This window comes from Bombina bombina, unplaced genomic scaffold (genome assembly GCF_027579735.1).
Source record: "Bombina bombina isolate aBomBom1 unplaced genomic scaffold, aBomBom1.pri scaffold_932, whole genome shotgun sequence".
Lineage (NCBI taxonomy): Eukaryota > Metazoa > Chordata > Amphibia > Anura > Bombinatoridae > Bombina > Bombina bombina.
Genome location: NW_026511423.1, coordinates 15,860 through 30,000, shown reverse-complemented (window position 1 = coordinate 30,000; position 14,141 = coordinate 15,860). Strand labels below are relative to the sequence as shown.

The 14,141-nt window shown below is 42.6% G+C and overlaps 1 protein-coding gene across 1 annotated transcript in view; it reads left to right on the top strand.

The window, feature by feature from the left end:
- The window catches only part of LOC128643740 (ATPase family AAA domain-containing protein 2-like), a gene marked incomplete at its 3' end in the record, with an annotated part of 57,500 nt that extends 44,371 nt beyond the window's left edge, over positions 1-13,129 (top strand). The window contains exon 4 of the mRNA XM_053696564.1: positions 12,943-13,129. Coding sequence (XP_053552539.1) covers positions 12,943-13,129 — 187 coding nt within the window. The remainder of the gene's footprint in view (positions 1-12,942) is intronic.
- Between the last annotated feature and the right edge of the window lie 1,012 nt (positions 13,130-14,141).

Here is a 14,141-nt window from a genome sequence, read left to right as displayed (position 1 = left end):
TATCATAGACAATGAACTGCATGATAAATTCATTTAAAAAGGGACCTCTTAACTCAATATTTGTATATTACTCTCATTTATTAAAAAGTATTAAGCTACTTTACAGTGTATTAATATAGGCTAGCTGTTGATATCAGTGTATGCTCTGATCTTAAGGGTGTGGGTTGCTGACATCCTATATTCTGTGATAATTTACTAAGTTGGGTTTGACCTTAACATGCTCATGATGTATAGTGCCTAAAAATATCCACGTATGCTTGGATGCTTAATTAAATGGCTCAATAACCAAACATTATTTGACAATGCTTTCTAGTTTGATTATTAGACTTTATTCGATGAACCCTAATGGTTTAAACACACTCCATAGGATTAAGTTCAGAGACATACTTAATAAATGGTCTTGTATAATAGCTTAATGCTACGAATATAGAGCCCTATTTTGATATTTAAATTCTGAAGATTACCTATTGTGGAGATTGGATTCAATTTCTTTTCCAGAAATTAATAACATCCCCCTCAATATTTAAGCCTAATGGTCTTCTAGTTTGCAGCTGGAAGATCCAAACAGATTCTCTATACAGAAGCCGACTGTTTCTATCACCTCCTCTTAGATTTGGTCTCACTATCTCTATGACTTGCCAACTAAAAGAGGTAACATTCTGGTTATGAAAATTGATGACAGGTCTGAACATTCAATCTTGTTTATGATGTTATTCAAATGTTCCCTCACTCTTGTTCTGGCCCCTCCCGTGGTGCAACCTGTATATTGTAGCCTACAATTTACACACTCAATAAGGTAGATTACATAAGTACTACGACAGGTACTACAACTTTCATGATTATATACCTTGTTAGTGGCACGTGACTGAAATGTTTGGCCAGTTCGTACGTAGGAACAAGCAATGCAATTAGCATAGTTGCATTTATAGTGGCCTTTTACTGTAAGCCAACTACTCATCTGTGTACCAGTTTTTTTTCTTTCATTTTTGAAGTGTTGAGTATTAAGGTGCCGTTTTTTTTTATTATCCTTCTGTGGGTATATACAAGGCTATGGAGGACTCTGATACTACATTAGAAGGTTCCGCACCGTCTGTACTTATTAATAATTCCTGTTTATATTGTGAGGAGAGGCTGTGGTTTGCCTGTCTGCTTAATTTTTTTTCCATTTGCCTAAACACTGTTTTAAAGTCTAAGAAGAAAGACAAGCCTGCTAATACTCATAGCGCTATTAGCCCTTCTGAGCCATCTACTTCTCAGAAATCTGGATCCCGAAAAATTATTGCCCTTTCTACATTACTCGCTCCACATGCAGTTCCTCGCGGCTCAACACGACTTTACCGCGCAGTTACAATCGGCGGTGTCTGCGGCCTTGAGTGCCTTACCTCGCTCTAACAAACGCAAGAGAAAGGTTAAATATAGTTCTCCTGACCTAGAGTCATCAAAATATTTGTCGGATTTAGCTACTATATCCCAGCTTTCCGAGGATCAGTTAACCTCTGTAGCTTCAGAGGGTGAACTTATGAGTTGATGACTTCAGTTACTAAACCTCCTTCAGCGGAGGAACCCTCCTTTAGATTTGAAATTGCGCATCTTCGTTTTTATTAAAGGAAGTTCTGTCTACTCTAGAGGTTACAGAGGCTACACTCCCTAAGGAGCTTAAGATCCCTAAATTAGACAGGGTTTACAAGGATAGGAAGGTCCCTCTGACTTTTCCTGTGCCAGTTAAGATAGCGAACATTATTAGTAACGAATGGCAAAGAGTAGGAACTTCTTTTTCCCCCCTCGTCTACTTTTAAAAAATTATTCCTGGTCCCTGACTCTCAATTAAATTTGTGGGGCTCCATCCCGAAGGTGGATGCGCTATCTCCATGCTGGCTAAGCATACTACTATCCCTCTGGAGGATAGTTCTTCTTTTAGAGAGCCTATGGTTAAAAGAATGGACATTTTTCTGACGAAGATGTTTCATCATAAGGTTTTTTTATTTTTTTTATTTAAACCGGCAGCAGCTGTAGCCACGGTTGCTGGAGCAGCTACCTAGTGGTGCGACATTCTGTCGGAAATCATTGCGGTGGAGACTCCCCTCTAGGATATTAAGGAGATGATTAAGGCGCTGAGAATTGCTAACTTCATATGTGATGTGAATATGGGAAAGGTGCCTTCCTACCGCAGGATTTGAAGAATAGGCCTAAGGGATGGCAGGTGTCTAATTTTCGTGCTGACAAGTCGCAACAGCAGTCCTCTTCCAAATCTGAGCAGCTCAAAAGTACTTGGAAGCCGGCTCACTCCTTGAATAAGTCCAAACAGACTAAAAAGTCTGCCAAGAACAAATCGGCATGAAGGGGCAGCCTCCGATCCGGGATCGGATCGAGTTGGGGACAGACTGTCTTTTTCTCCAACATAGGTGTGTCCGGTCCACGGCGTCATCCTTACTTGTGGGATATTCTCTTCCCCAACAGGAAATGGCAAAGAGCCCAGCAAAGCTGGTCACATGATCCCTCCTAGGCTCCGCCTACCCCAGTCATTCTCTTTGCCGTTGTACAGGCAACATCTCCACGGAGATGGCTTAGAGTTTTTTAGTGTTTAACTGTAGTTTTTATTATTCAATCAAGAGTTTGTTATTTTGAAATAGTGCTGGTATGTACTATTTACTCAGAAACAGAAAAGAGATGAAGATTTCTGTTTGTATGAGGAAAATGATTTTAGCAACCGTCACTAAAATCCATGGCTGTTCCACACAGGACTGTTGAGAGCAATTAACTTCAGTTGGGGGAACAGTGTGCAGTCTCTTGCTGCTTGAGGTATGACACATTCTAACAAGACGATGTAATGCTGGAAGCTGTCATTTTCCCTATGGGATCCGGTAAGCCATGTTTATTCAGCAAGTAAATAAGGGCTTCACAAGGGCTTATTAAGACTGTAGACTTTTTCTGGGCTAAATCGATTCATTATTAACACATATTTAGCCTTGAGGAATCATTTTATCTGGGTATTTTGATATAATAATATCGGCAGGCACTGTATTAGACACCTTATTCTTTAGGGGCTTTCCCAAAGCATAAGCAGAGCCTCATTTTCGCGCCGGTGTTGCGCACTTGTTTTTGAGAGGCATGGCATGCAGTCGCATGTGAGAGGAGCTCTGATACTTAGAAAAGACTTTCTGAAGGCGTCATTTGGTATCGTATTCCCCTTTGGGCTTGGTTGGGTCTCAGCAAAGCAGATACCAGGGACTGTAAAGGGGTTAAAGTTCAAAACGGCTCCGGTTCCGTTATTTTAAGGGTTAAAGCTTCCAAATTTGGTGTGCAATACTTTTAAGTCTTTAAGACACTGTGGTGAAAATTTGGTGAATTTTGAACAATTCCTTCATGTTTTTTCGCAATTGCAGTAATAAAGTGTGTTCAGTTTAAAATTTAAAGTGACAGTAACGGTTTTATTTTAAAACGTTTTTTGTACTTGTTATCAAGTTTATGCCTGTTTAACATGTCTGAACTTCCAGATAGACTGTGTTCTGAATGTGGGGAAGCCAGAATTCCTATTCATTTAAATAAATGTGATTTATGTGATAATGACAATGATGCCCAAGATGATTCCTCAAGTGAGGGGAGTAAGCATGGTACTGCATCATTCCCTCCTTCGTCTACACGAGTCTTGCCCACTCAGGAGGCCCCTAGTACATCTAGCGCGCCAATACTCCTTACAATGCAACAATTAACGGCTGTAATGGATAATTCTGTCAAAAACATTTTAGCCAAAATGAACACTTATCAGCGTAAGCGCGGCTGCTCTGTTTTAGATACTGAAGAGCATGACGACGCTGATAATAATATTTCCGAAGGGCCCCTAACCCAGTCTGATGGGGCCAGGGAGGTTTTGTCTGAGGGAGAAATTACTGATTCAGGGAACATTTCTCAACAGGCTGAACCTGATGTGATTGCATTTAAATTTAAGTTGGAACATCTCCGCATTCTGCTTAAGGAGGTATTATCCACTTTGGATGATTGTGACAAGTTGGTCATCCCAGAGAAACTATGTAAAATGGACAAGTTCCTAGAGGTGCCGGGGCTCCCAGAAGCTTTTCCTATACCCAAGCGGGTGGCGGACATTGTTAACAAGCCCAAGGTGCTACGTCCTCTAAGCAAGAGGGTAATACTTCTCAAGCCAAGCCAGCTTGGAGACCAATGCAAGGCTGGAACAAGGGAAAGCAGGCCAAGAAACCTGCCACTGCTACCAAGACAGCATGAAATGTTGGCCCCCGATCCGGGACCGGATCTGGTGGGGGGCAGACTCTCTCTCTTCGCTCAGGCTTGGGCAAGAGATGTTCTGGATCCTTGGGCGCTAGAAATAGTCTCCCAAGGTTATCTTCTGGAATTCAAGGGACTTCCCCCAAGGGGGAGGTTCCACAGGTCTCAGTTGTCTTCAGACCACATAAAAAGACAGGCATTCTTACATTGTGTAGAAGACCTGTTAAAAATGGGAGTGATTCATCCTGTTCCATTAAGAGAACAAGGGATGGGGTTCTACTCCAATCTGTTCATAGTTCCCAAAAAAGAGGGAACGTTCAGACCAATCTTAGATCTCAAGATCTTAAACAAGTTTCTCAAGGTTCCATCGTTCAAGATGGAAACCATTCGAACTATTCTTCCTTCCATCCAGGAAGGTCAATTCATGACCACGGTGGATTTAAAGGATGCGTATCTACATATTCCTATCCACAAGGAACATCATCGGTTCCTAAGGTTCGCATTCCTGGACAAACATTACCAGTTCGTGGCGCTTCCTTTCGGATTAGCCACTGCTCCAAGGATTTTCACAAAAGTACTAGGGTCCCTTCTAGCTGTGCTAAGACCAAGGGGCATTGCTGTAGTACCTTACTTGGACGACATTCTGATTCAAGCGTCGTCCCTTCCTCAAGCAAAGGCTCACACGGACATTGTCCTGGCCTTTCTCAGATCTCACGGATGGAAAGTGAACGTGGAAAAGAGTTCTCTATCCCCGTCAACAAGGGTTCCCTTCTTGGGAACAATAATAGACTCCTTAGAAATGAGGATTTTTCTGACAGAGGCCAGAAAAACAAAACTTCTAGACTCTTGTCGGATACTTCATTCCGTTCCTCTTCCTTCCATAGCTCAGTGCATGGAAGTGATCGGGTTGATGGTAGCGGCAATGGACATAGTTCCTTTTGCGCGCATTCATCTAAGACCATTACAACTGTGCATGCTCAGTCAGTGGAATGGGGACTATACAGACTTGTCTCCGAAGATACAAGTAAATCAGAGGACCAGAGACTCACTCCGTTGGTGGCTGTCCCTGGACAACCTGTCACAAGGGATGACATTCCGCAGACCAGAGTGGGTCATTGTCACGACCGACGCCAGTCTGATGGGCTGGGGCGCGGTCTGGGGAGCCCTGAAAGCTCAGGGTCTTTGGTCTCGGGAAGAATCTCTTCTACCGATAAATATTCTGGAACTGAGAGCGATATTCAATGCTCTCAAGGCTTGGCCTCAGCTAGCGAGGGCCAAGTTCATACGGTTTCAATCAGACAACATGACAACTGTTGCGTACATCAACCATCAGGGGGGAACAAGGAGTTCCCTAGCGATGGAAGAAGTGACCAAAATCATTCTATGGGCGGAGTCTCACTCCTGCCACCTGTCTGCTATCCACATCCCAGGAGTGGAAAATTGGGAAGCGGATTTTCTGAGTCGTCAGACATTGCATCCGGGGGAGTGGGAACTCCATCCGGAAATCTTTGCCCAAGTCACTCAGCTGTGGGGCATTCCAGACATGGATCTGATGGCCTCTCGTCAGAACTTCAAAGTTCCTTGCTACGGGTCCAGATCCAGGGATCCCAAGGCGGCTCTAGTGGATGCACTAGTAGCACCTTGGACCTTCAAACTAGCTTATGTGTTCCCGCCGTTTCCTCTCATCCCCAGGCTGGTAGCCAGGATCAATCAGGAGAGGGCGTCGGTGATCTTGATAGCTCCTGCGTGGCCACGCAGGACTTGGTATGCAGATCTGGTGAATATGTCATCGGCTCCACCTTGGAAGCTACCTTTGAGACGAGACCTGCTTGTTCAGGGTCCGTTCGAACATCCGAATCTGGTTTCACTCCAGCTGACTGCTTGGAGATTGAACGCTTGAGTTTATCGAAACGAGGGTTCTCAGATTCTGTTATCGATACTCTTGTTCAGGCTAGAAAGCCTGTAACTAGAAAGATTTACCACAAAATTTGGAAAAAATATATCTGTTGGTGTGAATCTAAAGGATTCCCTTGGGACAAGGTTAAGATTCCTAGGATTCTATCCTTCCTTCAAGAAGGATTGGAAAAGGGATTATCTGCAAGTTCCCTGAAGGGACAGATTTCTGCCTTGTCGGTGTTACTTCACAAAAAACTGGCTGCTGTGCCAGATGTTCAAGCCTTTGTTCAGGCTCTGGTTAGAATCAAGCCTGTTTACAAACCTTTGACTCCTCCTTGGAGTCTCAATTTAGTTCTTTCAGTTCTTCAGGGGGTTCCGTTTGAACCCTTGCATTCCGTTGATATTAAGTTATTATCTTGGAAAGTTTTGTTTTTAGTTGCAATTTCTTCTGCCAGAAGAGTTTCAGAATTATCTGCTCTGCAGTGTTCTCCTCCTTATCTGGTGTTCCATGCAGATAAGGTGGTTTTACGTACTAAACCTGGTTTTCTTCCAAAAGTTGTTTCTAACAAAAACATTAACCAGGAGATTATCGTACCTTCTCTGTGTCCGAAACCAGTTTCAAAGAAGGAACGTTTGTTGCACAATTTGGATGTTGTTCGCGCTCTAAAATTCTATTTGGATGCTACAAAGGATTTTAGACAAACATCTTCCTTGTTTGTTTATTCCGGTAAAAGGAGAGGTCAAAAAGCAACTTCTACCTCTCTCTCTTTTTGGATTAAAAGCATCATCAGATTGGCTTACGAGACTGCCGGACGGCAGCCTCCCGAAAGAATCACAGCTCATTCCACTAGGGCTGTGGCTTCCACTTGGGCCTTCAAGAACGAGGCTTCTGTTGATCAGATATGTAGGGCAGCGACTTGGTCTTCCCTGCACACTTTTACCAAATTTTACAAGTTTGATACTTTTGCTTCTTCTGAGGCTATTTTTGGGAGAAAGGTTTTGCAAGCCGTGGTGCCTTCCATTTAGGTGACCTGATTTGCTCCCTCCCTTCATCCGTGTCCTAAAGCTTTGGTATTGGTTCCCACAAGTAAGGATGACGCCGTGGACCGGACACACCTATGTTGGAGAAAACAGAATTTATGTTTACCTGATAAATTACTTTCTCCAACGGTGTGTCCGGTCCACGGCCCGCCCTGGTTTTTTTTTTTTAATCAGGTCTGATAATTTATTTTCTTTAACTACAGTCACCACGGTACCATATGGTTTCTCCTATGCTAATATTCCTCCTTAACGTCGGTCGAATGACTGGGGTAGGCGGAGCCTAGGAGGGATCATGTGACCAGCTTTGCTGGGCTCTTTGCCATTTCCTGTTGGGGAAGAGAATATCCCACAAGTAAGGATGACGCCGTGGACCGGACACACCGTTGGAGAAAGTAATTTATCAGGTAAACATAAATTCTGTTTTTCAGACGCTTGGTTACCAGGATGTACAGGATCCTTGGGTCCTGGAGGTTGTATCTCACGGATACACAAGATAGGATACAAGTCTCATCCTCCCAGGGGCGATTCCTACTGCAGTCTTTCGACAAGGCCAGAAAAGATGGCTGCCTTCTTAGGTTGCGTACAGGATCTCTCCTCTCTAGGAGTAATTGTCCCCATACCTACAGCAGAAAGAGGTTTGGGGTTTTATTCAAACCTTTTCGCGATTCCAAAGAAGGAAGGAACTTTCCGTCCAATTCTGGACCTACAATGCCTAAACAAGTTTCTGAGTGTTCCTTCTTTCAAGATGTAAATAATACAGTCAATCCTGCCTCTGGTTCAGGAAGGACAGTGTATGACCACAATAGACCTGAAGGATGCATACCTTCACGTCCCGATTCACAGTTAACATTTTCAGTTCCTGAGGTTTGCTTTTCTGGATCAACACTTCCAGTTCATAGCTCTTCTGTTTTACCTAGCTACTGCTCCAAGGATATTTACAAAGGTTCTGGGGGCTCTTCTAGCCGTTGCCAGAACACAAGGTATTGCAGTATCGCCTTACCTGGACAATATCTTGGTACAGGCACCATCTTTTCGTCTAGCAGAAGAACATTGAGTCCCTTCTCAGTCTTCTTCAATCACATGGTTGGAAGATAAACTTGGAAAAGTACAAGGGTGAATTTTCCTGGGAACTATATTAGACTCCATATTCATGAGAATATTCCTCACAGATCAGAGAAGTTGCAAGCTAACTTCTACATTTCTTGCCCTCCAGGCCTCCTCGAGACCCTCAGTGGCTCAGTGTATGGAAGTAATCGGACAACTGGTGTCCTGCATGGACGTCATTCCTTTTGCCAGATTCCATCTCAGACCCTTACAACTATGCATGCTGAGACAATGGAATGGCGACCATTCAGATCTGTTTCAACAGATTGTGCTGGACAGCCTGCCGTGAGACTCGCTCTCCTGGTAGCTCTGTCCAGATCATCTGTCCCAAGGCACGTGCTTTTTGAGACCATCCTGGGAGATTGTGACTACGGACACAAACCTTTCCGGCTGGGAGCTGTTTGGGGTGCCAAGAAGGCACAAGGTCTGTGGACTCAGGAGTCCTCCTCACTTCCGATCAATATTTTGGAACTCCGGGCAATCTTCAATTCCTTGAATGCTTGGCCCCCTTCTGGGTTCGTCCCAGTTTATCAGATTCCAATCAGACAATATAACTTTGGTTGCCTATATCAACCATCAGGAGGGAACGAGATGTTTCTTGGCAATGAGAGAAGTATCTCAGATACTAGAGTGGGCAGAGACTCGCAAATGTACGCTGTCAGCGATCCACATTCCGGGTGTGGACAACTGGGAAGTGGACTTCCTCAGCAGGCAAGCCTTTCACCCATGGGAATGGTCTCTTCATCCCAAGGTGTTTGCAGAGATAAGCTGCGATTGGGGGATGCTGGAGATGGATCTCATGGCATCCCGCCTAAATACCAAGCTACCCAGATACGGGTCAAGGGATCAAGGGATCATCAGGTGGAATTGATAGATGCCCCATCAGTACCATGGAGGTTCAGTCTCGTATATCTTTTTCCTCCATTATCCCGTCTCCCTTGTGTGATGACTCGCATCAAGCAGGAGTGAGCATCTGTGATTTTGATTGCTCCATCGTGGCCATGAAGGACGTGGTTTGCTGATCTGGTGGGGATGTCCTCATTTCCTCAGTGGAGGTTACCTTGTCGCAGAGATCTGCTGATACAGGGTCCCTTCATTCATCAAAATCTAGATTCTCTGAGGCTGACTGTGTGGAGAGTGAATACTTAGTCTTAGCCAAAAGGGGGTTCTCTGAGAGTGTTATCGACGTTCTGGTTCAAACTCGTATGCCAGTTACTCGTTGTATCTACCATAAAGTGTGGAGGACTTACTGGTACTGGTGTGAAGAACGTGGCTTTTCCTGGCATAAGGTTAAGGTTGCCAGAATTTTAGCTTTCCTCCAGGATGGACTGGAGAAGTGCGTATCTGCTAGTTCCCTGAAGGGACAGATATTTGCTCTGTCGGTGTTACTTCAAAAAAGATTGGCTGAGCTTCCAGATGTGCAGTCCTTTAAGGCTCTGGCTAGGATCAGACCTGTGTTTAGATCTGGGGCTCTGCCTTGGAGCCACTATCTTGTTCTTAGTATTTTGCAGCAGGCTCCATTTTAGCCTATGCATACTCTTGACATTAAATTGTTATCTTTGAAGGTTTCTGATACTTCTGCTTTGCAATGTGATCCCTCTTATCTGGTTTTTCATGCTGATAAGGCGGTTTTACTCTCTAAACTAGGGTTCCTCCCTAAGGTGGTGTTGAATCGTATAATTAATTTAAAAGAAATTATTGTTCGTTCCTTGTGTCCTAATCCTTCTTCAGCAAAGAACGTTTGCTTCATAATCTAGATTTGGTTCGTGCCTTGAAGTTCTATCTTCAGGCTACTAAGGAATTCAGACAATCTTCCCCTTTGTTTGTCATCTATTCAGGGAAGCGTAAGGGGCAGAAGGCTACTAAGACTTCTCTATCTTTCTGGTTGAAGAGTGTCATCCGCTTAGCTTATGAGACAGCGGGACGGCAGCCTCCTGAGAGGATAACGGCTCATTCCACTAGAGCAGTGGCTTCCTTTTGGTCTTTTAAGAACAAAGCCTCAATGGATCAGATTTGTAAGGTGGCTTCCTGGTCCTCCTTACACACTTTTTCTAAATTTTACAAGTTTGATATGTTTGCGTTGGCTGAAGCAGCTTTCGGGAGAAAAGTTTTGGAGCCTGTGGTGCCCTTTGAATAGGGTCCGCCTCTTTATTATTATTATTATTGGTTAGTTGTAGAGCACCAACAGATTCCGCAGCTTTTTTGTGTTCCCTTCCGTTTTTCATTGTGTCTTCTGTAGATTGTGTATAGTTTTCCCAACACAGTATATGATAAACAAGGAATCTGAAATACTCAATACCTTCAATATTGCTGAACTCTCAAAAAAGACCCTACCTCCCTGAGGGTCAGAAAAGAAGAACAAAACACACCAAGTAAGGGCAGCGCTAAATGCTATTTTAGGACCCACTAGGGATGCACAGGTTTAATGCACAGAAAAAATAAAGATAAAATTAGGTATATCCTACACAATAGGGAAATGTAGTGCTATAGATTATACTGATGATAAAATAAATACACAAGGGAAAGGAAATATTTAGTTTTCCCAACAGTAAGGAATGAAGTTGTGGACTCTCCCTGCCTTATGGAAGGAAAACATAATTTATGCTTACCAGATAAATTCCTTTCCTTCCTGGCAGGCAGAGTCCACGACCCCGCCCATAATGTTTTTTTCTTTTTTGATGGGCTGCTCCCTTTTATATTATTTCTTCTGGCACCTTTTATACCCTGATGTTTCTCCTATTTTTCCTTGTTCCCTCGGCAAAATGAATGGGGGATAGGGGAAGTGGGAGGGATATTTAAGCTTTTGGCTGGGGTGTCTTTGCCTCCTCCTGGTGGCCAGGTGTTGTATTTTCCAATAGTAAGGAATGAAGTCGTGGACTCTCCCTGCCAGGAAGGAAAGGAATTTATCTGGTAAGCATAAATTGTTTTCTTTCAAGTAATGGTGAGAGTTCACAAATCACATGTAAACAATACTTGGAGGATGCAAATCACCTTTACATCAAAGAGCTTTACTCCACTCCATTTTTCAGTATTCCTCAAATATGTTTTGACTACAGCATGGCGTAGATGCAACGCTGAATTGTTCTGCCTTCATAATTGAGTGATATGGATTCTCTATCCGATCTGTGACACATACAAAGAAGTAGACAGGCGTTGAGCCAGGCAGTGAGCAATCTCTTCCCAGTGTGGAGATGTGACAGGCCCCCACAGTTAAAGTATCTATTTATCTAGCATTCCCCTGATAGTGCTGCTGTTACCTAGTTCCTTGGAGTTTTGCTAGTAGTCAAAAGGGCTTTCAACTGAATGCTGTCTATAGCTGCTTTGATGGAAGATAGTGAAAGATTATGCAGGTAAGTTTAAAATTCACCTTCCTCTGCCACTGGCTATTCCCTAAAATCTACATCTAGTGTTCACTTGATTTGAAGGTATTACAAACTAATTTAGGCCAGGGCCGGACTGGGACCAAAAATAGGCTCTGGCATTTCAAGGCAACCCCGTCACTGTTTGTTATTTAATGCTCTGTTATCAGCCGGAGAACGAGGGGTTACATATGCTGACTCAGAATAACCTAAAATGGTGCTGCTGCATATCTCTGAGAAGACAAAGGCGGGACCAAAAACCAGCAAGGGAATGAAGCGCGCATCCATCGCACTTCATTATGCGGAAAAGCTAAAGCGAAATACCAGTAAAATAAAATATCCTCATGTGTTTTTACAGAGCAGATACGGTACCACTCCGTTTTACTGGAAACATCTATCCCCATAGGGATGGCGTTGCTTGAGAGAGAGAAAGAGAGAGCATGCTCTCCTAATAGATTCCACTACTGACTTACAAGAATTTGTGAATTAATTTATATGTTACTAAGAACACTTGTAGACATTACAATAGGAATGGTGCACAAAGTACGTTTCACAATTTCCAATATGTGATTCATAAAATCTGAGCCCCCAAAAGAGTTAACTCCTTCCTCTACTTGAAGGAGATTAACCCTTAAGTCTCCTAATAGTCGCATACAACTATCGTGCCTGCCCACTGCCAGAAAAAAAGCCATTTTTGGAGGGGGTAGGGTATGATTTAATGAGTAACCATCCCAACAAAAACATTTTTTTCTCTGAATTCCAAATATTTACCAGAAACAGAGTATTTCTTCACAGATTGATAGATCTGTATGGCATTAATATAAGAAATAACTATATTAATCATTCCACCAGTCTATGTAGTATTGTACCACGCCAAATTCAGGTTAATAATAAATACTTTTTTTTTATTCCTTGACTTTCGGTTTGAAAGTACTGCTGGCCATTGTGGAAGTCCTTTTTAGTCATATGAACTTGAGTATAAGATCCCACATGTGTTGATTTGTGGGCTCTCACCATTTTAAAGAAAACAAAATGAGTGCATGAAAAGTAAACAACCACACTCATTTCTTAAGTTATATTGGTGTTAGGTCCTGTTTTGCTCGACTTTGGTCTCTTCCTATTTTCTAGCTCTCCTACTCTACTTGGAATCTCTTCAGTGTAATGGTGTTATGCTTCTCCTGGTGGAGAGGAAATATATCCCATATGTGGTGATTTGTTGACGCTCGCCATACTAAAAGAAATAAATGTATCGGGTAAATGTGTGTGTCCTTATGCATATTTTTTTTTTTTTTTATTAATTTAGGAGTGCATATCATCAACCAACTTCATACAGGCCCAGGCTTTTGCTGGCTGGGAAACCAGGACTTGGCCAAGGATCACATCTGGCTCCTGCTGTTATCCATGCTTTAGAAAAATTCACAGTTTACACATTAGATCTTGCAGTTTTGTTTGGTGTCAGTGTAACTTCGCCTGAAGAAACCTGTGCACAGGTAATTTTTATAAAACACTTAAGTATGTGTATACACACTTGTTATAATATATAAATGTATTATAGCTGCTGGACTGTTAACCACCAGTTTTAAAAGGACCATTAAATTTAGTAGAAGTGCATAATCAGTGCATAATAAAAAGACAACGTGAAAGCATATTTTTTTTGTTCTATTTTCTGACTAACTTAGTTGGTTCTATTTTCCTTCCCTTTGCATTTATGTGACAGCCATCAGCCAATCGCAAAATGCATATACCTATATAATGAATTCTTGCACATGCTCAGTCGGAGCTTGTGCCTCAAAGTGTGCATATAAAAAGATTTATGGACACTTTGATAATGCAAGTGAACTGAAGAGGTGTTTAAAATTGTGTGCACAATTTGAATCATGTTTAATTCTGACTTTAGTGTTCCTTTAAGTTTTTTGTAACTTTGGATTGCATTAACACATTTCTTTTGCAAGATGTACCGAGTCCACGGATTCATCCTTGCTTGTGGGATATTATCCTTCCTAACAGGAAGTGGCAAAGAGAGCACCACAGCAGAGCTGTCTATATAGCTCCCCCCTTAACTCCACCCCCCAGTCATTCTCTTTGCCGGCTCTAAGCAGGTAGGGTAAAGTGAAAGAGGTGTTAAACTGGTAGTTTTATTTTATCTTCAATCAAGAGTTTATTTTTAAATGGTACCGGTGTTGTACTATTTACTCTCAGGCAGGACATAGATGAAGATTTCTGCCTGGAGGATGATGATCTTAGCATTTGTAACTAAGGTCCACTGCTGTTCCCACACAAGCTGAGGAGTACAGGAAAACTTCAGTGTGAGGAATTGTTTCTTGCTATACAGCAATGAGGTATGTTCAGTCATTTTTTCTGCAAAAAAGGTTTGGCTAATCCTTCTAAGAAGGAACGTTTATTGCACAACTTGGGCGTGGTTCGTGCTTTGAAGTTCTATTTGCAGGCAACCAAAGATTTTCGTCAATCATCTTCTTTGTTGTCTATTCTGGGAAACGTAGG